Consider the following 24,256-nt stretch of genomic DNA (forward strand, 5'->3'; position numbering starts at 1 on the left):
ACCTCGGCCTTCTAAAGTGCTGGGATTACAGGCGTGAGCCACTGCGCCCGGCCCACAGCTTGATTTTTAAGTAGAGAGAAATCCTCTCTGAGATGTGGAAGTCAAACGAATGTGGCTCTCAGTGAGTCCCAGGCCTTGTGGTTTGGAGCCAGTGACTGCCCCCACTGCCATCTGCTAGGAACAGACCTGAAGGTCAAGGGCAGCTTTTTGGACCCAGGCTGAAGGCAGTACCCCCGCAGTTCAGGAGGCAGGGCAGGTTCTCAGAAAAGAGAGGCAGTCTGTTTTGTTAGAAAGTTCTAGGAAGAGGGCCTAGGATTTGACAAGCCAAGAGTAAGAGAGAAGCCCCTTATTCTTCATTTTGACCAGTTCTTGGCAAAGACAGCCCAGACCAGAGGACAGCCACCCAACACCACAATTTCTAGAAAGTCTGAAGCTCTTCCAAGCAACATAAATGTGGGGAGGATAAGTCTGCAGTTCCAGGAAAAGCATGGGACTAACAGGGCCCAGGTCCATGGAGGCCCAATGGAGCTGTGTGACTTTGAAAAGCCACTAAACCTCTCTGTGCTTCAGCTATGCGTGTATCAGGGACCATGAGACCCACCTCGCTGAACTCATGACCATGAAGGGTAAAGCAGCATCACATGAAAGCACAGGGAAAGAATCGCTGGCTCCAACCAGGATGGACTGAGCGGAGGAGGTGGCATTTCAGGCAGGTCTACATGGATGAATCAGATATTGATCGGCAGAGAAGAGGCGGACTTGGCCTGCAGGAAGATCCTAAACACAGACACCAATTGCGGCCCGCAAGGGTTCTGTGCCTGTAGTACAGGGGGCTGGCAACATGGCGGGTGGCCGGCTCAGGAAGATGGGCTGGGCTCCGTTTGGCGGGAGGAATTTCCACCTGATTCCTTAGGCTCTGGGGAGCCAGGGTGGGTGTCATGGAAGACTGGAAGAGGGGATGGGCTCAGGCCTGTGCTTATAGCCCCCCAGCTTCAGGATGGAAGATGGATGTGAGGGTAGACAGGAGGCCAGGAGTCCGGCAGAGGTGCAGAGAGGAGCGGTGGGGCTCCAGGAGGCAGCAGGCAGTGGCACTGAAGAAGGCTACGGCCCATGGGGGAGGCTGGAGCTCGCGTGGGAAGGTCATCACCAAGGTGGGGAGGCTGTGGTTGGGAGGGAGGCTGTGGCCCAGGTGGGGAGGTAGCCTTTCTGACTGGCCCTAACTGGTCACAGCAAGATGATAAGACACTATCAGAAACCCCAGACTCCCCCCAGGCTGGCAACAGGCCCCAGGTCCCCTGTCGTTTGTTTTGGATTTGTGGTCAGGGATGTCTTCTATGTCCCCAGAACACAGGGACCATGCAGTGAGGGAACTGGGGGCTGCACAATCCCAGGCCAGACCCAGCTTGGCGACAACAGGGACCTGGCTGTGACCCCTCGTGGCCATTAATTACCATGCAGGGAGGAGCCCTCCCAGGCCTCTGGGAAGGGGCTTCAGTGAACTCGCGGGGTCAGGTGATGGAAGATGGTCAGAGGCCAGATGGCGAGGGACTGCCACACTCACGAGAGCTTTGCCAGGTCCATAAAGGGACACTGGGAGGCAGTGGGCATGGCCCGGGCAGACCCAGGCTCAGCAACACCTGCGCGCAGCAGGCACATGAGGTCCATCTGTGGAATGAACCCTTGGTGGATGGAGGGGGAAGAATGACCCGAACCTCACCCTCCAGCCCCTAGTCCCTGCCTGTGGAGTCAAAGGGCAGGATGGGTGCTGACCAGCCACGTCGGCTCCAACCTCCTTGAGATTCCAACTTTTGGAATTTTACAATCCAAGCATCTTGGTGTCTGTGCTCCCTCGAACCTGTGAAACAAGTGCTCACCTCGGAGATCACTCCTTGGCTTCATCAGGGCACTGCTCAAACGGCACCTCACTAGTGAGGCCACCCAGCACGCCACTGCTGCCCCGTCCTCCTTCCCTGCACTTGCACTTGCGCTACATGGAGCCTCAGCGAGCAACGTGTCTCCCTTCCTCTCACATCAGTTCCAGCAGGGCAGAGTGGACACTCACAGCTGGATTCCTGGGCCAACCACTGTCTGTCACACCCAGGCACTCGCTGGATATCTGGAGGGTGGATGAGTGGATAAGAGGATGGATGGATGGATGGATGGATGGATGGATACATGGAGAAGTGGATATTTGGATGGGTGGATGGGTGAACATGTAGATGGATGGATATATGGGTGAGTGGATATTCGGATAGGTGGATAATAGTTGGATGAGTGGATGGATGGTCATGTGGATGGGTAGATGAGTAGATGTGTGGATGGATGGATATATGGATGAGTGGATATTTGGATGGGTAGATGGGTGGATATGTGGATGGATGGATATATGGATGAGTGGATATTTGGATGGGTGGATATTTGGATGAGTGGATGGATGGTTATGTGGATGGGTGGATATGTGGATGGGTAGATGAATGAATGGATGAGAGAATAAATGGATGAATGGACAAGTGAATGAATATGAGGCATTCTGATCCAAAAGACCTGTGTGCTCTGACTCTACCCTGGGATGCAATGTACAGAATGTATGGTCCAGTTAGACCAGGCTCTCTGTACCTCAGCATGATTGACCTGTGGGTCTTGCTAGCTCCTTGCCGTTGCGGCAGTCCTGTGTGCCGTGGGAGGTTTACAGCATCCCTGAGTTGTGACAACCAAAGCTATCTCCAGACATTGCCAGACGTCTTCCTGGGGGTGGGGGTGGGGTGGCAAAATTGCCCCTGGTTGAGAAGCTTTGAATTACACCTTCATTTTCAAAAAAAGATTCTTACAAACCTCCCCCTGCCCAAGTCCTCAGGAGGGTAACTCAATCCCCTGTGGACCTCTCAGCCACCGGAGAGCAATGCCTGAAACCGCAGGCTTTGCCGCTGTCGTTTATTATTTTATCACATATTTACATTCCAGTAGGCAGCCTGTCCCCCTGTCCACCAAGGTCCTTTAGTCCTCGCTGGTCGGCCTGCTGCAGACCCCCAGGTGCAGGCGTGTGTCCAGAGTCGAGGCTCCGCGATGTCAGACATTCAGCAGGAGAGGCCGGTGCTCCTCGTCTGCAGCGTCGCTGGGAGGAATTTCATAAATGACAAACAGGGAGGAGTACAGGCAGCCCAGGAAGGACACGAGGCTGGAGAAGTACATCACCCCGTTGGCGCTGCCCACGGCCGAGGTCAGGGGCCCCAGGACCAGGGAGACCAGAATCTGGGCCAGGAAGTACTGGCAGCTCAGCAGAGAGATGTCCACGCCCATGCCCCGCCGGGTGCCGTCCGCACTGGACCCTGCAAACTGACCCAGAGGAAGAAACGTGTCAGCGAGACCCTTCGCAGCACGAGGTGACCGAGCTCCATGTGTCCTGCGAGCCCAGGAGGCCTGAGCGGCCCACGCACAGCGGCCTCACATTTTCCGGTGCCGACATGCACAGGGAGTTCAGCCAAGAGTTTAACAATATTTGTGTTTGGAGAGATGACGACAATGAAAAGAATCCGTGACTAATGGGGCAGACGAGGTGGCCGGAGACACTTTCCCCGCTCAGCACTTGAGCTCTTCCCCGTCCTCTCACCCAGAGAAAACCAATCTGCACAGCCAGGTGGCCACCCCAGTCCCACCATCCCATCCTTCACCTTCGTCCAGGATGGGACCTGCTCAACACCGCTCCCCAGAAAGTCCTCTGCACATGACGCCCTTTGGTCCTCTGTCTGAGGCTCTGAGGTCCTCGTGGCCTCCAGCTTGGACACGTCACTCACTCTCCCTTCCCTGCATGCCACGCTGGGAGACAGTGGCTGAGAGTGTGGTCTGTGCAGAGCGACAGTGGGGAGCCGTGGCATGGATTTCTGTCACTCAGCTCCCCCAGCACCAGCCGGCCTGCAAGGTGCTGGGTGAGTGGGCATTGCTGTGACTTGGGAGCCTGGGCCTCCCCTGCGGCTTCCCCGTGCCAATTCTACCCCCATCAGAAGGGCTGTGCTCAGGGCCAGCCCAGCTGAACGTGTCAGACTCCAAACTCCTTAAAACAAATCAGGCCCAGGCCTAGGGGAGGCAACTGAGGCATGAGATTAAAAGGGAGAGAGAGAAACTCAGTAATCCAGGTCATATTTCTTTTTTTCTTTCTTTCTTTTTTCTTTTTCTTTATTGAGACAGGGTCTTGCTCTGTTGCCCAAGCTGGAGTGCAGTGGCACAATCTCAGCTCACTGCAGCCTCAGCCTCCTGGGCTCAGGTGATCCTCCCACCTCAGCCTCCTGAATAGCTGGGACTACAGGCGCATGCCACCACATCTGGCTAATTTTTAATTTTTTTTTTAAGAGATGGGTCTGACTATGTTGCCCAGGCTGTCCAGGTAATATTTCAATGCAGCATTTTAAAATTTCAAAGTCACTGCAAAAGAAAATTATGGTGGAAACATTATGTGACCATAAAAAGGAATGAGGCCCTGACCCAGGAAACAGCATGGATGGAGCTCGAAGCCTACAGCTGCGCCATAGATGCCAGACACAAGAGGCCATGGATTGCCTGACTTCATCACAGGAGACGTCCCAAATAGGCAAGTCCATGGGGACAGGAAGTAGGTTAGTGGTTACCTAGGCCTGGTAGAGTGGGAGGGTCAGAGGGGTGACAGCTGACGAGTTCTTCCTGGGCTGACAAAATTGTTCTGAAATTGATGGTGGTGACGGTTGTACAACTCTGCGTGTGCCGAAACCACCGAACGGTGCACGTCACACGCTATTAGATGGTGCACGATATCTCAATACAGCTGTTAAAAGTCTATGCTGAGCAAAATATCAACAAAAATTTAAGGCACTTTATTTATTTGTTTGTTTGTTTGTTTGTTTGTTTATTTGAGACGGAGTCTCACTCTGTCCCCCTGCTGGAGTGCAGTGGCGCGATCTCGGCTCACTGCAAGCTCTGCCTCCCAGGTTCTCACCATTCTCCTGCCTCAGCCTCCCAAGTAGCTGGGACTACAAGCGCCCGCCACCGCGCCCGGCTAATTTTTTGTATTTTTTAGTAGAGACGGAGTTTCACCGTGTTAGCCAGGATGGTCTCGATCTCCTGACCTTGTGATCCACCCACCTCGGTCTCCCAAAGTGCTGGGATTACAGGCGTGAGCCACCACGCCCAGCCTGTTTATTTATTTACGCAGCCTCTGTCACCCAGGCTGGAGTGCAGTCGCGCAATCTTGGATCACTGCAACCCCCGCCTCCTGGGTTCAAGCGATTCTCCTGCTTCAGTCTCCCGAGTAGCTGGGATTATGGGCACGGGCCACCATGCCCGGCTAATTTTTGTATTTTTAGTAGACACGGTTTCGTCATGTTGGCCAGACTGATCTTGAACTCCTGACCTCAAGTGATCCACCCGCCTCGGCCGCCCCAAGTGCTGGGATTACAGGCATGAGCTACTGCACTCGGCCTTTTAAGGCACTTTTAAATGCCATTTTTCTTTTTGCCTCAGATTCCAATATGGTGTGGCTCAGCACTGTTATTGATCCTTTCTCTCTCTTTTTTTTTTTTTTTTTGAAAGTATTACTATCTTTATTATGGCATGCAGTAGTATTTTATACATTAGGTCATTTTATAGTAAAAACATTTATGTACAACTGTAGAGAAACTGCTGCACAGATAGCTCCAACTTGAATTAGAAACTATTTTCTCTGTAGAAAATAGTAAAAATTATAACATTTACCAACCTAGCCCAACGAGTTCATTTAAACAAAATAGTAGCTAAATATATTATACGTTTATAAATACAGGTTGAATTCTGGGATCCAGGAGAAACTTGAGTTTCATTGATTGAAACAGCCATGTTTTAAGTTATGTGAAGTGAAATTTCATTTTTTTTTTTTTTTTTTGAGACAGAGTCTTGCTCTATTGGCCAGGCTGGAGTCCAGTGGCACAATCTTGGCTCACTGCGACCTCCACCTCCAGGGTTCACGCCGTTCTCCAGCTTCAGCCTCCTGAGTAGCTGGAACTACAGGAGCCCGCCACAACACCTGGCTAATTTTTTGTATTTTTAGTAGAGATGGGGTTTCACTGTGTTAGCCAAGATGGTCTCAATCTCCTGACCTCGTGATCTGCCTCGGCGTCCTAAGTAGCTGGGACTACAGGCGTGAGCCACCGTGCCCAGCCCCCTCTTAATTTATGCCTGATTATTTTTCTTTATGCGAAATTCATAATCCATAACAAGGTTTTAGCTGTTCTTTTCTAAAGGATGGGCACCATATCCTTTTAATCTGCTTGGTAAGGTACTCAGGCCTATCCAAGTAATGAAATGGTTCGGCTGTTATTAAAGCATGCCAGAATCTAATAAATGACACAGTCACCTAATACCCACGGCTGGATGGGAAGCCATGAGGAACAAGGGTGACGTGATAAAACTGGCAAGTGGATCAAGGAATAAGAAGCCAAGAGAATTCTGAGACCAGAGGGCAAGAAACATCTGGTCAGGATTCAAGGACAGAACTGAGGTCCACAGAGAAAAAGGATGTCGCCTCAAGGTTCAGGAGCTGAGCTGACTATCAGAGTCCCTAGTACATGGTGAACTGATCCTGTATTTAAAATTTTGGGTGGGACACAGTGGCTCACGCCTGTAATCGCAGCACTTTGGGAGGCTGAGGTGGACGGATCACAAGGTCAGGAGATTGAGACCAGCCTGACCAATATGGTGAAACCCCGTCTCTACTAAAAATATAAAAAGTTAGCTGGGCATGGTGGTGCCTGCCTGTAATCCCAGCTACTTGGGAGGCTGAGGCAGGGGGATCGCTGGAACCCGGGAGGCGGAGGTTGCAGTGAGCCGAGATCGTGCCATTGCACTCCAGCCTGGGTGACAGAGTGAGACTCCATCTCAAAAAAAAAAAAAAAGAAAAAGAAAAATTGATGTTTTTGTTCTGCATGGATTTTTGGCAAAAATTCTGATTTTTAAAAATACTGTATTAACATGTTATTGATCTGGATTGCTGAGTTTTCTGAACTTTGCTGCCTCCCCATAAGCCCCACCCTGAATGGCTGGGACAGGCGTCAACAGGAGACCCCGTGACCTGACAAAGGAGTAGGAAGGGGCAGCCTCCCATTCCGTGCATCCGGGCAAAGGACAGAGCCCACCCCAGAGGCTGGGTGAGCTGGAGGCTTCTGCCAAGGAGGCAGTGAGGGGATTACAGGCAGGGGGCACGCCCCATGCTCAGAAGGGCCGCCCTTGGTTGAATGCTCTGCCATTGCTGTCTTGACAGTCGTCATTGTGCACCAGGCTCTGTGGACTGTGCCGCTGGTCCTGGGGGACAGTTCTCAGGAGGGGCTTCTCCAAGAAGCGGACCCGAAGCAAGACAAGGAAGAGCACTTACCTTCTTACTCTGGTAGTAATCGCAGAGCAGCGAGTAGGGCAAGGTGCACAGGGTGGAGAATAAAACCCCGTAGGTTATGCAGAGCGACAGGACCACGTAGAGGTTCCTGGAGAGGGTGGCGAGCCCCGTCCCCAGGCCGAAGGCGAGATAGGCGATGAAGTAGAGGGTGCGGACGCTGAGGAACTCCTCCAGCTTCTCCAGGATCGCTGCGGGCCACAGAGAGGGTGAGCAGTGCCACACGGCCAGAGCCTCCGGGGACTCAGCTTCCAGCGCTACCTCCCTGCGGCTGACCTGAAGCTAGTAGTGGTGGGACCTGGCTTGGCAGGCCACTTGCCCCAGACCAGAAAGTACTTCCTGGGGGACCCAGGGGAGCTGAGAGACCGCCCCAGTAACTCTGGTGGGTGCCCAGGACAGGGCTATCTGGATGGATGGCAGGACCAGGGTGTCCTGTTCACACCGGCTCGGGTCAGGTCCCCCAGGGCTTCTGCAGGTGGAGGGATCTTGGGGTTGTGACACCAAAAAGACTCAAGGACTGAGGGACTCGAGCTAAACCTCTGTGTTCTTGTGTAATTATGGGCACGACAGCAGCCCATCCCGTCGTCGGCCACCATCTTTACACCCCCAAGATGACGGGACAGCATGGATATCAGCAACGGGGCTCCCTAGAATCGATAAAATGGGGCCAGTTCCCCACGCCCCAAGGCCACACGGCTATGGGGGAACCCAACATCCAAGGTGCCGCCCCGAGGACTGGCAAGTGAGATCTGACAAATTTCTTCTTGCTGCAGCCCCTCAGTGACCCTCTACTTTGGGGCTCGAACCCATGAAGATGGGGGCAACTAAAATAAAGCAGTTGGCAGATTATGGCTCGAAGGCGAAGTCCAACCTGCAGACTAGTTTTGTAAATTTAAAAAAAAATTAATTTAAAAAATCAAAAAGAGATGAATATTCTGTGACGTGAAAATCACATTAAATTCGTATTTCAGTGAACACAGTGCAGTTTTATTGGCACACAGCACGCCCACTCGGTTTCCCCTGTCTGTGGCTTTCGGTGAGGGGCTGCAACAGAGACCGCTGGGCCGGCAAAGCTGGAAATACCAACTCTGCGGCCTTTTGCGGAAAAAGTGTGTGGACCTCTGGGACAAAATTTGCCCGGTGCACGCTACCAGCCAGGCCCCATGGGAATCCTCGGCTTCGCCCTGGTGTGAACTCAGCACTGTGCTCCAAGGGTACCCAGACAGAGAACCTCAAAGTCATCCGGGCTCCTGGCCCCTGCCCACCCCCACGCTCCATGATCACACACCCCTGCCCCCACCTCCTCGGGGACAGGTTGCTTCCTGAATCAAAGTGGGAAGGAGCTGGGAGCTGGCAGACAGTATGCTGCCTGGGAATGGCCTCAGGGTTCCCCCCGAGGCCCCACTTCACCCTCGCTACGGCCTGCAGGTGTAGTCAGGTCCTGACAAGCACCCGTGCCCCGTAGGCCACCAGCTCTCAGAGGCCTGAGGCCCACAGGCTCCATTTCTTCAGTCTGGCTCCCCCAGGCCCAGTGCCCTGCAGCCGGGAAAGACAGTGGCGCCCCCCAAATTGGGATGTAGTGTCTGTAATCATAAGGACATGAACCTGCCTTCACTTCACATGCTCCAGGGACCCAACCAAAGCCCTCACTGCCGTGCCAGCCTGGCTGGTGGCGGGTACCTGAGTAGAAGGCTGCACTGAAGGCGTAGATGCACATGCCCCAGCAGCCCATGGTCACGCCGCTGTTGTACTTCTGATACGCCTCGGACGTGTGCGGGGCCTTGGGGTCCCCCTGAAACACCACCTCGCCCATGAAGTCCGTGTAGAAGAGCAACATCCCCTCGAATGAGAGCCACCCTGGAAGAAAGAAAGGGGTTCATGACCTCGGGGGCAAAGGCCAGCACTCTGCCCTTTCTCTAACCAACACACATCGACTGGTTATAAAAGCACGGAGCGATTAAAACTGTGTTCGTTTCTGATATGATTTGGCTGCGTCCCCACCCAAATCTCATCTCTAACTGTAGCTCCCGTAATCCCTGTGTGTCACAGGAGGGACCTGGTGGGAGGTAACGGGATCACGGCGGTGGGTCTTTCCCATGCTGTTCTCATGGTCGTGAATACGTCCCATGAGACCTGATGGTTTTATAAATGGCAGTTCCCTGAACACGCCCCCTTCCTTGCCTGCCACCATGTAAGATGTGCCTTTGTGCCTTCTTTGCCTTCTGCCATGATGGTGAGGTCTCCCCAGTCTTGTGGAACTCTGAGTCCATTAAACTTCTTTTTCTTTATAAATTACCCAGTTTTGGGTATGTCTTTATTAACAGTGTGAGAACAGACTAACAGAGTTTCCTTACAATTTTTTTTCTTATTTTAAACCACCATATATTTCTATAAACATGAGGCAAGGGTAGCAGTGGAGGTGCTCCAGCTACGTGGGCGATACAGGGGAGGGGGTCCATTTAATTGGGAGAAATCCACCGGGAAGCACAGACATGGATGTGCTGGCAGATGTGCTTAGCACTCCATTCCTTGAACCATGGGAATTCCATCTTTGGTAGAGGAAGGTGGTATTTACAGGCCCTCTCGAACCATAATGAATTATCATCTACAATGTTCTATGCCATCGAGAATTATTAAACAGACTCGTTTTGATGGCAGCAGAATATTTCACAGTGTGGGTGCACCCTGATATATATATATATATATATTTTTTTTTTTTTTTTTTTGAGACGGAGTCTTGCTCTGCCGCCCAGGCTGGAGTGCAGTGGCCGGCTCTCAGCTCACTGCAAGCTCCGCCTCCCGGGTTCACGCCATTCTCCTGTCTCAGCCTCCCGAGTAGCTGGGACTACAGGCGCCCGCCTCGTCGCCCGGCTAGTTTTTTTGTATTTTTAGTAGAAACGGGGTTTCACCGTATTAGCCAGGATGGTCTCGATCTCCTGACCTCGTGATCCGCCCGTCTCGGCCTCCCAAAGTGCTGGGATTACAGGCTTGAGCCACCGCGCCCGGCCTGCACCCTGATATATTTAACCCTTCCCCAACTGTTTTACATCTCTATCCCCGATCGCAGTCTGTGGCTGTCCTAAGCCATGCTGTGATCAGTACCTCGCACATATATTCTGAATAGAGTTTTTGATTACGGGCTTGCATGGAATACTGAGTAAGGTCACAGGGGGAAAAGGTAGGACCATTTTCAAGATTCTCACCCATTACGAAACTGCCTTCTAGAAGGTCATGTTGATTTATGTCCCACAATATATGAGAGCCTAGATTATCTCAAATTCTTTTTTCTTTTCTTTTCTTTTTTTTTTTTTTTTTTGAGGTGGAGTCTTGCTCTGTCACCAGGCTGGCTGGAGTGCAGTGGTGCCATCTCAGCTCACTGCAATCTCCACCTTCTGGGTTCAAGCAATTCTCCTGTCTCAGCCTCCCAAGTAGCTGGAACTATAGACACTCGCCACCACGCCTGGCTAATTTTTGTATTTTTAGTAGAGACGGGGTTTCACCATGGTGGCCAGGATGGTCTCAATTGTCTCACCTCGTGATCCACCAGCCTTGGCCTCCCCAAGTGCTGGGATAACAGGCGTGAGCCACCGTGCCCAGCCTCAAATTCTGAATCATGTTCAAACGTTCAACCACTCAACAGCGAAAAGAGACTAAATGGAATGAAATGCAAGTTGGTGCTTTTCAATGGTCATTCAAAGGTGAGCCGTGTGAATTTACGAATGGCAGTAGACCCAGGCAGGCAGGTGTGGGGTCTGTGCTTGAAGACAGAGCAAGACAAAGTTGGAAGGTGGGAAGGTGGGAAGGTGTGGGTCCATCATTCCACTAGAGAGTTGTCCAAAGGGCTTCAGGTCATAAGAATTTTGGCTATGGAGACTCAGATGTCGGATCCAGAGTGAGCTATGTGGCTCTCAATGGTGACACCTGGTTTAGTTTGGGGCTGTCCAGGGCAGGCATCCCGGAGAAAAGCCCTCCAGGGCAGCCATGGCACCCCAGGCCTGCCCTTGGTGCTGCTGCAGGGGGCTGGTGAACACAGAAAAGTTCTAGGAAGGGAGGCTCAGGGGCATCCTGGGAGGCCAGTGGGGTGAGAGCCCCGAGCAGGACCGGGACTACGGGGAGGCTTGGCCGGGAGCTCACCCAGGAAGTGGTTGACGCAGAGGGTGCGCAGCGCCTTGGGCATGTTGCAGATGGTGGAGCAGAGGCGCCCCACGGACAGAGGCTGCTCCGCGCGCTCGCTGGAGCCCGTCAGCTCACTCTCATACTTCACGCCGTTGAGCAGGATGTTGGCGACCTGGGAAGAGCCCACAAACCCCTCATCAGAGCCCCGCACCCCCATCAGGCAGCACAGACCCTGCACCCCCATCAGGCAGCACAGACCCTGCACCCCCATCAGACAGCACAGACCCTGCACCCCCATCAGGCAGCACAGACCCTGCACCCCCATCAGGCAGCACAGACCCTGCTCTGCTCAGGGGAATGCGTTCTCGGAAACACTGCACGGGTCTGTCTTCTTATCAGACGGCATGAGCCCCGCATGGACCCCAACCTCAGAGGAACGGCTTCAGGGCATCGCTTCCGAGGCCCCGGACCAGCTAAGACTAGAATTTCATTTCGGGTATGCCTACAGTTTGGCCACAGGACATGATTGGTGCCACAGGGAGTGAGATAAGACTTTGCAAAATGCAAAATGCATTTGAAATACAAACACGTGGGTCAGTTCAGATCCAAACACTTAGGAAGTCCTTTCTTTTTCTTTTTCTTTTTCTTTCTTTTCTTTCTTTCTTTCTTTTTTTTTTTGAGGCAGAGTCTCGCTCTGTCTCCCAGGCTGGAGTGCAGTGGCCGGATCTCAGCTCACTGCAAGCTCCGCCTCCTGGGTTTCCGCCATTCTCCTGCCTCAGCCTCCCGAGTAGCTGGGACTACAGGCGCCTGCCACCTCGCCCGGCTAGTTTTTTTGTATTTTTTAGTAGAGACGGGGTTTCACCATGTTAGCCAGGATGGTCTCGATCTCCTGACCTTGTGATCCGCCCATCTCGGCCTCCCAAAGTGCTGGGATTACAGGCTTGAGCCACTGCGCCCGGCCAGTCCTTTCTTTTTCATAAGAGAAGTCTGGGAAAGACTTATTTCAAGGTGGCCACCAGGAACATGTGTTCAAAATTCTCTCTGGACAGGTGGAACCTCCACCACACAGAAGACAGGGTGGCCCTGCCCACACGAGCGCCTCAGCCCTCGACAGGGGCTCACACAACACACAACAAGCCCCGTGGTCAACAGGATGGAAACTGGTGCGAGGGGCTTCGATTTCTTTCCGGGGCTCAAGAACAACATTCCATGGACATCTTCACTAGGTTTGCAAACTCCTCCTGGAATGAGAAGGTTTCATTCCAAGTAGCCCTGCTTGGGTTTAGGGTACAGACTCCAGTCAGGGGAACTAGTCATTTTGTTGTTGTTGTTGTTTTAGAGCCAGAGTCTTGCTCTGTCGCCCGGGCTGGAGTGCAGTGGTGCGGTCATGGCTTACTGCAGCCTCAGCCTCCTGGGCTCAAGTGATCCTCCTACCTTAGCCTACCGAGTAGCTGGGACTACAGGCGTGCACCACCACGCCTGGCTAATTTTAAAAAAACCGTTAGGGAGATGAGGTCTCGCTATGTCGCCCAGGCTGGTCTCAAACTCCTGGCCTCAAGTGATCCTCCCTCCCACCTTGGGGAACTGGTCGTTTTTGAATTTAGATGTTTGAGAGCAAAGAGGCGCTGCTGCCTCACTCCACTGGGGTGTCTGTGGTGCGGTCGGCCTTGGACACTCCCCGTGGGATAGGAAGCGGAGAGGCCGCAGTGCCGGCTCCCAGGACACCCACATCAGCAGAGCGCGTCCCCCACGCCTGCGGAGGAACAGCGCTGCAGTTACGCCTCTGTCTCCGTTGAGCCTGGATGTGTTTATATTTAGCTCATGATTTTTACTTTCCTCAAGGCACTGATGCATAAATTACACTCTATGGAGAAAGGAAAGGGAAAAGGGGGATGAAGATGAGATTTTCTTTTTTTTTTTTTTTTGAGATGGAGTCTCCCTCTGTCGCCCAGGCTGGAGTGCAGCCGCGTGATCTCGGCTCACTGCAAGCTCCGCCTCCCGGGTTCACGCCATTCTCCTGCCTCAGCCTCCCCAGCAGCTGGGACTACAGGCTCCCGCCACCACGCTGGGCCAAGTTTTTATTTTTGTATTTTTAGTAGAAACAGGGTTTCACCATGTTATCCAGGATGGTCTCCATCTCCTGACCTCATGATCCACCTGCCTCAGCCTCCCAAAGTGCTGGGATTACAGGCATGAGCCACCATGTCTGGCCAGAGATTTTCAGTCACACCTGAAGAACTGAATCTAAAGCCAGTTTGAACTTTTTGAAACAGTCTGGGACGATCCAGTGTTGCCAAAGGCAAGATTAATTACCCGGGCATCATCCATGACGAGGCTGGCGGCGCCCTCGACCTGAGCAATTAGAAAACCTCTTTCCGGCCGGGCGCTGTGGAGTGGCTCAAGCCTGTAATCCCAGCACTTTGGGAGGCCGAGACGGGTGGATCACGAGGTCAGGAGATCGAGACTATCCTGGCTAACACGGTGAACCCTCGTCTCTGCTAAAAAATACAAAAAACTAGCCGGGCGAGGTGGCGGGCGCCTGTAGTCCCAGCTACTCAGGAGCTGAGGCAGGAGAATGGCGTAAACCCGGGAGGCGGAGCTTGCAGTGAGCTGAGATCCGGCCACTGCACTCCAGCCTGGGCGACAGAGCGAGACTCCATCTCAAAAAAGAAAAAAAAAGAAAACCTCTTTCCTTTCCTTCATAAGGATGAGTTTTCCTGGCTCTCCAGTGATTCCCAGTTCCTCAAGCCCTTTCTAGACAGGAGCTCTGTGTGTCCTTGGTGCCACCAGGAGCCTCAGTAGATGTCCCTGTGAGGCCTGCACACGCCTAGGCAGCGACCTTCCTCATGCTGAGACTGTAGGCACCCCGGCCACACACACCAGAGAAAAGCAAAGGAAAGGCACCATCCTGCTCACTCCAAGGAGAAAATGGGGCCGGGTGTGGTGGCTCACACCTGGGATCCCAGCTGTTTGAGAAGCCGAGGTGGGAGGACCGCTGGAGCCTAGGAGTTCAAGACCAGCTTGGGCCACATAGTGAGACCCCATCTCTACAAAAAATAAAAAAATTAGCTGGGTGTGGTGGCACACACCTGTAGTCCCAGCTACTCAGGAGGCTGAGATGGGAGGATCACTCAGGCCTGGGAGATTGAGGCTGCAGTGAGCCGTGATTGCACCACCGCCTTCCAGCCCGGGCAACAGAGTGAGACCCTGTCTCAAAACAAAACCAAACAAGGCCAGGCTCGGTGGCTCACACCTGTAATTCCAGCACTTTGGGAGGCCAAGGCAGGTGGATCGCTTGAGCCTAGGAGCTCAAGACCAACCTGGGCAACATGGTAAGAGCCCATCTCTATATATTTTTAAAAAGTAAGTAAAAACCAAAACAAGACAAAATAATCAAAAAAGAAAAAAGAAAGGAGAGGAGAGGAGAGGAGCGGAGAGGAGAGGAGAGGAAAGGAAAGGGGAAAGGGAAGGGAAGGGGAGGGGAGGAGAGGAGAGGGGAGGAGAGGGGAGGAAAGGAAAGGGGGAAGGGAAGGGGAGGGGAGGAGAGGAGAGGAGAGGACAGGAGAGGAGAGGAGAGGGGAGGGGAGAGGAGAGGAGAGGAGAGGAGAGGAAAATAAAGGAAAGGAGAGGAAAGGAAAGGAGAGGAAAATGAACAGTGCAAGCCCCATTTCCAGTTACCTCTGACTAAATCAGGGAAGTCATCTAGGCAGAGACAGGACATGTGAACCCCTGAGGGGGAAATGAACTGAGGACCGGGTCCCATTTAAACCCAATGGGACAGGGCCAGGCAGAGCAGGGTCTACTTCATTTAGGAGACACGGCCCACGTGCCTCTGTGGCCAAGCCAGGCGTCTCCTGGGCCAGGTCTCCCGGCTGCTCCGCTTTTCCAGCTGCCTCCCTCGAAGAACCAGGCAAATGACACTCGGCTTTGTAGGACCCGGAACACCACATTCCTCCTGAACTTTCCTCCTGCAACGCCCGTTGGGGTGGGCAGGCCAGTAACTCTTATGTCTACTTTAAATAAGAGAATAACCTTTCTTTTTTTTTTTTGAGACGGAGTCTCGCTCTGTCGCCCAGGCTGGAGTGCGGTGGCGCGATCTCCACTCACTGCAAGCTCCGCCTCCCGGGTTCACGCCATTCTCCTGCCTCAGCCTCAGGTGTAGCTGGGACTACAGGCGCCCGCCACCTCGCCCGGCTAATTTTTGTATTTTTAGTAGAGACAGGGTTTCACCGTGTTAGTCAGGATGGTCTCGATCTCCTGACCTCGTGATCCGCCCGTCTCGGCCTCCCAAAGTGCTGGGATTACAGGCGTGAGCCACCGCGCCTGGCCTAACCTTTCTTTCTTTCTTTTTTTTTTTTTTTTGAGACGGAGTCTCACTGTGGCGCGATCTCGGCTCACTGCAAGCTCCGCCTCCCAGGTTCAAGTGATTCTCCTGCCTCAGCCTCCTGAGTAACTGGGACTACAGGCGCCCGCCATCTTGCCCGGCTAGTTTCTTGTATTTTTTAGTAGAGACGGGGTTTCACCGTGTAGACCAGGATGGTCTCGATCTCCTGACCTTGTGATCCACCCGTCTCGGCCTCCCAAACTGCTGGGATTACAGGCTTGAGCCACCACGCCCGGCCGAGAATAACCTTTCTTTACTTAAAGACCATGGATTCTGGCTGAGTGTGGTGGCTCACGCCTGTAATCCCAGCACTTTGGGAGGCCAAGGTGGGAGGATCACTTGAGGCCGGGAGTTCAAGACCAGTCTGGCCAACATGGTAAAACCCCGTCTCTACTAAAAATACAAAATTAGCTGGGCGTGGTGGTGGGCGCCTGTAGTCCCAGCTACTCGGGAGGCTGAAGCAGGAGAATCCATTGAACCCAGGAGGTGGAGGTTGCAGTGAGCTGAGATCATGCCTCTGCACTCCAGCCTGGGCGACAGAGCAAGACTCTGTCTTCAGAAAAAAAAAAAAAAAATCAGCCCATGAAACCCCACAGATCAGTTAGTGGTCTTGCAGCTCATCTGACATATAGAAAATACAACTTAAACAGCTTTCTGGAAGGTTCTTGACCTTCGCGGAAGATGGCACTGCCCCAGAGATTCCCATTTGTGTACAGCCTCCAGGAGTGAACGGATGTCAGGCACCAGGAGGGATGATCCCAGACACATCTGCAGGTTCACTGTCAGTGAAGACTTGGATGTATTGGCACGGGATTCCCACTGCCAAAATGGGCTGGAGCCCGGATGTCTAGGGAAAAATACCAGGAACAAGTGGGGTGCACACCATGCCTGTAAGAAACTGACTAGCAGGACAAGCCCGGCCAGAATTACGTTTGGGCAAACATAAGTGTTTAAAAGAGCTGTGTCGCTCCCAGCCAGGATTTTAAACCACCTGATACCTAACAAATGCTCTGAACTCACTCACTCATAGGTGGACTCAGGCCCAGAACTTGTTCACTAACATGCAGGGGAAGGCGTCATGTTTCTGAGGCTTGTCTTTTTTTTTTTCCTGAGACAGGGTCTTGCTCTGTCACCCAGGCTGGAGTGCGGTGGTGCAGTCATGGCTCCCTACAGCTTCAAACCCCTGGGCTCAAGCCATCCTTTCTTCAGCCTCCACAGTGGTTGGGACCACACATGTGTGCCCCACGCCCAGCTACTTTTTATATTTTTAGTAGAGATGGGGTTTCACCATGTTGCCCAGGCTGATCTCAAACTCCTGAGTTCAAGTGATCCTCCTGCCTTAGCCTCCTAAAGTGCTGGGACTACAGACGTGAGCCACCGCGCCTGGCCTCTAAGGCTTTTCTCTTTAGGCCAAAGCACTTGGCAATACCTCCATGACAGCCAGGAATTTCTTCCTGGATGGACTCTCCCTGTTCGTCATGTAACTGACCGGGGGACCCCCGATGCTGCCCTCTGAGCTCTGGCTTCCCCGACATCTGCTGTTACCTGCTGACTGAAGGTCACATTCCTTCTCCTGCTAGTTTCAGGACCCCCTCCTCCGGCCGTGTCCGGGATGGCCAAGGTTTGGGGTCTCTTCAGAATCCCTGACGATCTCGGCTTAGAGGTGTCCAAGGAGCCCACCCTCAGAATGTCCCCGTCACAGCCGGAGGTCAGGGCACCCTCTCTGCCCTCCAGAAGTCCACGGTCCTGGCGGTAGAAGCCATCGGGGGCCCGGGGGAAACTGACGCTGATGGGCGGCCTGGGGACGCTGCCGGGGATGGCCAGGTAGCTGTCATGGCCGCCCGTGAAGCAGTCAATGAGGACGCTGTCTATGTTGGCCGTGCCGAAGGATGAGGCGAACTCGCTGATGCCCGTCAGGGAGCTGTCCCTGCTGATGAAGCTGCCGTACTTGGGTGTGAGGGGGCTGGGTGGGGAGATGGGGCTGGAGAAGTTGGTGGCCACGTGCGACGGGAGGGTGTCACCGGAGCCTTCCTCTGGCAGGACGGGTGGGGATGGGGGCAGTGGGAGGCTGGGGCTCTTCATGGCTGCCCGCTTCTCACCCGGCGGCCGCAGCGGCCTCTCAGGGATGCTGACCAGGGTCAGGACGGTGGTGACACTCAGGGTGACCGCGGTGAAGAGATAAATGACACGGAGCTGCCCCCCCAGGGCCCTCCCAAAGCCAGTTTTATCCCAGTGGATTCCGCCGACCACGTATCCGAAGCCTCCTCCGAGACCTGGGAAAAGAGACAGGGTTTGAGTTCCCCTCTGTGGGAGGAGAAGCCCCAAGCGCGGTGGCTCCGTTTCTTAGAAGGACACGAAGGTAGCCAAGGCCATTCCAGGGACGTGGGCACAGTACTCGTCCCACCTAAACCCCAACAAAATGGGACAGGATTCCCAGGGCGGACCCCTTGAGGAGGTCTCCCTCCTGTCCTGCACGGCCACCTGCAGGGCCCTTCCCGGCGCGACCCCCAGCAGCAGCACAGTGACCACCTGCCCACATCCCCTTCCACTTCCTGCCTGTTCCACTTTCCCTGTAACCTTTCAGGCCCCTGGAGCAAATGCTGACACCGGACGCATCCTCCCTCCAAGGCCCCACCAGCTCAGGGCCGATCCCATCGCTCACACACAGCCGACCACACGTGTGCATGTGGGTGTTTGACCTCGTGCATGAAACACCATGAGGAGAGTCACCCCTTCTGGTGACCACGGACGGGTCCTGCCTCCCCACACCCTGGCGGGCAGCTCTCTGATCTCTGAGCCATCAGCCCACAGCAGAAAAGTAAGGATTGGATCACTGCTGTTCCTGCTGTTCTCCCTCCACGCCTCGGGGCACCGGCCAGCCCAGCCCTGGCCACGGAGCACGGCAAGAAACTGTGAGCAATGCCGTGGGGGCCCAACAGCAGTGGGCAGATTTACCTCCAAACACTGCGGCTTCTCCCAGCTCGGCTCTGTGCTTCAGTGGCAAAAGCCAGGGAAGCCACAGGGGCTCCACCCCAGCCAGCTGCGCGTCCACCACACCCACCCCACCAGGGATCCGGTGTTGCATTTTGTTTTATTGTGAGTTCAGCCACATTTTGAGTCCGTCTAGTGTTGAGAGGAGAGGAGGGTTCTCTCGGTTTACCGCTGCTGGTGAGGAGGAACCTGCCTGCTACCAGCATGGGATTTTTGGTTTGGGGAAGACTTGGCCACATGAGGGTTTTACCTTTCAAATAAGAACTTCTATGGACAGGCCTGGGCTTCAGACACTCCCAGCTCAGCCTTCCACACATACCCAAGGGTGGCATGACTGTGGATCTCATTATTTCGAGGTTTCACTGTAGATCTTCCTTCCTTTCTCCCAGATGGGCCTTTTCATTTCATTTGCACGCCCATTTAAAAGCCCCAGTCCTGTCCCTTCTCTGCCTCTGTTCTGCTAGACCTGGGAGTCTTTCTGCCTCCCCACTGCCCCTGGGCGTTTTATTATTCTTGACTTCCCATGATCGTGATTCTAATTACCTTCCCTCCTCCCTTCCTGAAAGACATCATTGCTGTTCATGACCCTTATCCAAGGTCAGATTTCAGATAAACTTTATCTTTTATCTATTTATTTTTTTGAGATGGAGTTTCACTCTTGTTGCCCAGGTTGGAGTGCAGGGACGCCATATCGGCTCACTGCCACCTCTTCTTCCTGGGCTCAAGGGATTCTCCTGCCTCAGCCTCCCAAGTAGCTGGGAATACAGGCATGCGCCACCACGCCCAGCTAATTTTTCTATGTTTAGTAGAGATGGGGTTTCACCGTGTTGGCCAAGCTGGTCTTGAACTCCTGACCTCAGGTGATCTGCCCGCCTTGGCCTCCCAGAGTGCTGGGATTACAGGCATGAGCCACTGCACCTGGCCCAGATGAACTTTATTACTAATTTTCTTGAATGATCGAAGTGGTGCATTCTCATAGAGGGGCGTAAGGTAAAAACCAACATCCCTCTTCCACTCTGCCAAGCCCAGCACTTGCCCAGCATGGCCCACAGCAGCGCACGTGTGGAAACAGGGAGAGAAGCGGCAACATTTTCCAGGATTTGCGACCGAGGCTTGGGGAGGCCGAGCCATCTGTGCAGTGTGGACTTTCAGCTTCCAGAGCCCGAGTCCCTAACCACCGGGTGACCCAGCCTCTTCATTCAGACCCTGTATGGGTCTCATTAAGGCTTTCCCTTGATTTTTAAACATCGTTCCAATATCTATTGCTTTTTCAAGACTAGTCAAGTGCAGCAGTGAGGGCTGGGGAAAGAGATGAGGCAGGAGTTCCATCTGTAACTGACTATGAGCCATCAATCAAGACAACTCACTACCTTCAGCCCAGCCAATTGCTATTTTATTTGTTTTTTATTTTATTTTTTACTTTATTTATTTTGAGATAGAGTTTCACTCCTTCGCTCAGGCTGGAGTGCAGTGGCACAATCTCGGCTCACTGCAACCTCCACCCCCTGGGTTCAAGCAATTCTCCTGCCTCAACCTCCCAAGTGGCTGGGACTACAGGCATGTGCAACACATACCTGGCTAATTTTTTGTATTTTTAGTAGAGATGGGGTTTTGCCATGTTGGCCAGGCTGGTCTTGAACTCCTGACCTCAAGTGATCCACCCAGTTGAGCCTCTCAAAGTGCTGGAGTTACAGGCATGAGCCACCATGCCCAGCCCCAGTTGCTATTTTAAATGGAATTTTTTTCTTCCATTTTATTCTGCAACAAGGCAAATATTTTATATAGAAAAGCTACAGTTACTTATTTATTTAATTTTATGTTTTTAAAGATGTGGTCTCATTATTCCCCCAAGCTGGTTTCAAACTCCTGAACTCAAGCAATTCTCTCGGCTTCGCCTCCCAAGGTGTTGAGATTAGGCCACTGCACCCGACCAGTATTGATTTTTATACAGCACATTGATAACTAAGCATCATACTGAACTCCTGCACTGCTTTGCAGCTAATTCCCTTGAAGTTTCCATACGTCCAGCCCCAGAGACCAGTGGGGCTGACCTCGCTCCTTCTGTTTGTGTCTCCCTAATGGCAGTGGTTCTGTGGGATGGGCGCAGTCTTGCCTCATTCCTGACTTTGATGGTAACATTTCTCCTGTTTTGCCACTAAGCATGCCACAGGTGTGTATATATACATACATACATGCATGGTATGTATAACACGTGCGGCCATGCACACACACTCGATCCTCATTATCTGTAGATTCCGTATTTGTGAATTCACCTCCTCACTACCATTTAGTGAGGTAAAACCAGAACCAGACCTCATGGTGCTCTCACCATCATTCAAGGATTTGCACACAACAGCACATCGCCTGCACTTCCAAGGGCACATGGTCCAGCTGAGGCCCCACAGGGCTGAGCTCTGCTTTCTTGTCTCCACACTCACACTGGAAACAAGAGTTGGTGTTTGTTTGTTTGTTTGTTTTTGAGATGGGGTCTCGCTCTGTCGCCATGTCGCCAGGCTGGAGTGCAATAGCGTGATCTCGGCTCACTGCAACCTCCGCCTCCCAGGTTCAAGTGATTCTCCCGCCTCAGCCTCCCCAGTAGCTGGGATTACAGGCAAGCGCCACCACGCTCGGCTGATTTTTTGTATTTTTAGTAGAGATGGCGTTTCTCCATGTTGGTCAGGCTGGTCTTGAACTCCTGACCTCAGGTCATCCGCCCACCTCGGCCTCCCAAAGTGCTGGGATTACAGGTGTGAGCCACCGCACCTGGCCAAAACAAGAGTTTTTTTGTGTGGTCTATTTAGTGCCACCTTTTTTACATTTTTATGTTTTCTGTTGGTGTTTCACTGTTTAAATGGCCTCCAAGCTGTCTGACGTTCCCAAGTGCAAGAAGGCCGGACGCGCCTCGTGCAGAAAATGCATGCAACAGTGATGCTTTGTTCAAGCGTGAGTTGCAGCACTGTTGGCCGTCAATTCAACATTAATCAGCCAAAGGCATAGATGAAATAAGGGGTTTTAAACAGAAACACATACAACAAGGTTATGTGTTAATCCATTGATGAAAACGTTGTGACCAGAGGCTCACAGGAACCTAACCCTGTATTTTTCCTAGGAGCGAGACTCAGTGTTTGCTAATTCAGTGTTTGTGGTGACTGTAGAACATAACTACCTCAAACAATGAGAATCCATGAATAGAAACATTTGGATGTATAGACCTATAATTGTTGTTTATGTGTCAACAGCATAGGTTGTGGTTGATGGGTGTTGTGTGAGATATGTATCTTCTTTTTTTTTTTTTTGAGAAAGAGTCTCACTCTGTCACCCAGCTCCCAGGTTCACGCCATTCTCCGGCCTCAGCCTCCCAAGAAGCTGGAACTACAGGCGCCCGCCACCACGCCCAACTAATTTTTTGTATTTTCAGTAGAGACGGGGTTTCACCGTGTTAGCCAGGATGGTCTCAATCTCCTGACCTCGTGATCCGCCCGTCTCGGCCTCCCAAAGTGCTGAGATTACAGGCGTGAGCCACCACGCCCGGCCGAGGTATGTATTTTCAATCACTTCAGTGTTTCTCTATATATTGGAATTCTCCCAGCTTCTTTGTTAAATCACGGAGTGAGGAAGGGCCTCAAAAGCCACATGTCTGAAGCCTGCAGCCCTGCAGACCCAGCCTTGGCCCTGCTGCGGGAGACTCACCTGCCAGGAGGGCATGGATGTTCAGGCCTCGGTCCTGGTCCACAGGGCTGCACACGTCCATCATGTAGGCGTGGCTGGGGTTATCTGCTGAGTCGGCACTAAAGTCCATCAGCACCACCCCGCACACGGTCAGCAGCAGGCCCCACTTGTGGTTGCCGGTCACGTCAGCCAGGGCGATGCCAATGTCCCGGCCATTCAGCAAGAGTGAGAGGCCCAGCAGTGCCCCTGGACACAGAGAAACAAAGTCACCCCAAGAAAATGCAGACCAGTTCTATCCCCCGCAGCTCACGACTTATGTCTAGAATCTTTAGGACCCAAGAATTTTAAAAACTTAAACCTCAAGTACAGCCCAGTGGAAAGGTCGCCTGCAAACTCACCATATATTTTGCACGTGGATGGGGGTTTTTATTTCATTAAGCAGAGAAGAAATGAGATGAACTTTATCAACTCGTTTTTAAAAATGATCAAAGGATCTATTCTCACAGTTAACTCAGGTCAGGTTACCGGGCACTCCCTGCCTCACACCAGTGCAGGTCCAGAGCTATCTGGGTAACTATTATGGTCAATGTTCTTTTAAATTTTCCTAAAAGGAGGCAGTTGGGGCCTTTTTTTTTTTTTTCCTCTCCATTTTATTTCCATGCCAAAACAACAGACCTATAGCCAGGACAAGAATGAAAGGGCGTCTCCTTCCAAACCTTGAGGTACACCGGTCACTCCAAGCACCCAACAGAGGCTGCAGTAGGAATCCTGAAACAGAGCAGGCCAGTGGTCATTGCCGGGTTCCCCACGGCACATGGGGACACCGAATCAGCCTCCACATTCCTGAAGTGGCTGCTCTCAAACACCCCCAGTGCATCAAAAGAATAAGATGATGAAACAGAGTCAGTGACAAAACCCTGAACTCGGAAACCAAAGCTAACTCTTGGGATCACTCAGCATCTCCTTAAATCCTCCACTTTGTACCCTAAGGCCCTAAACAGCCATGACTTTCCTTGGGAATCCAAGAAATTTCAGGACCTTCCAGGCCCACGTGACACCAAGTGCTATGACTTGGACCCTCTGACAAGGACAGCCTGGCATGAGATGGTGTCAGCCCTTGGGGGCTGCTAAATCCCTGTTCTATTGTCTGGTTTTGATAAGGAACTTAAAATCTGGGATATGACCGGCAGTACCTGTGTTCCCACAGTCCCAGACTAACGAGGGGAACTTAACTCTTGATCCTCCCTTCTCCCCTAAGGACCCTCAAGCTGCTGCAATGAGGCTTCTGGAAGCTTCCAGAGGCCCTCCGCCATCGGGGAGGAGCTGGGGCTCACCGAGGATGGGGCTGATGAACCACACCAGGCTGTAGAGCTGGTCAGGCAGGCCCATCTGCAGGAGCACGGGGGTCACGTACGCCGTCTCCATGGCGTAGCTGAACTCGATGCCAAAGAGGATGCAGCCATTGAAAAGCAGCTCCCGGAAGGACCTCTGGGGGTGCAGGTCCCCGAAGTCCACCAGCTCAAGCGGGCACGGGGTGTTGGGGGGCGGGGGTGGGGAGGGACGAATGCACTTCCTCCTCTTGGGGTGTCGTTTGAAGTTGTTGGCCCGGTGACTGAGGTGTCGTGTCACGGACCCCGAGTAGCCCGTGACCTGGGACCTCCAGAAGTCCTGTGGGGCCACACTGGGGAAGAAGGCGTCTCCCGGCGGGGTGC

At 52.9% G+C, this 24,256-nt stretch overlaps 1 protein-coding gene across 1 annotated transcript in view; it reads right to left on the reverse strand.

Moving 5' to 3' along the window:
• Positions 1 to 2,913: 2,913 nt before the first annotated feature.
• SLC45A1 (solute carrier family 45 member 1) overlaps positions 2,914 to 24,256 on the reverse strand; it is a 28,258-nt gene continuing 6,915 nt past the window's right edge. Inside the window, exons 2-9 of the mRNA XM_033228505.1 lie at positions 23,879 to 24,256; positions 23,220 to 23,312; positions 22,566 to 22,790; positions 17,430 to 18,157; positions 11,519 to 11,672; positions 9,065 to 9,241; positions 7,370 to 7,575; positions 2,914 to 3,333 (exon numbers count right to left, since the gene is read on the reverse strand). The exon at positions 23,879 to 24,256 is cut by the window's right edge and continues 43 nt beyond it. Of these exons, the coding sequence (XP_033084396.1) occupies positions 3,067 to 3,333; positions 7,370 to 7,575; positions 9,065 to 9,241; positions 11,519 to 11,672; positions 17,430 to 18,157; positions 22,566 to 22,790; positions 23,220 to 23,312; positions 23,879 to 24,256 (2,228 nt within the window). The 3' untranslated portion in view covers positions 2,914 to 3,066. The remainder of the gene's footprint in view (positions 3,334 to 7,369; positions 7,576 to 9,064; positions 9,242 to 11,518; positions 11,673 to 17,429; positions 18,158 to 22,565; positions 22,791 to 23,219; positions 23,313 to 23,878) is intronic.

This window comes from Trachypithecus francoisi, unplaced genomic scaffold, assembly GCF_009764315.1.
Source record: "Trachypithecus francoisi isolate TF-2019V2 unplaced genomic scaffold, Tfra_2.0 Lachesis_group12, whole genome shotgun sequence".
NCBI lineage: Eukaryota > Metazoa > Chordata > Mammalia > Primates > Cercopithecidae > Trachypithecus > Trachypithecus francoisi.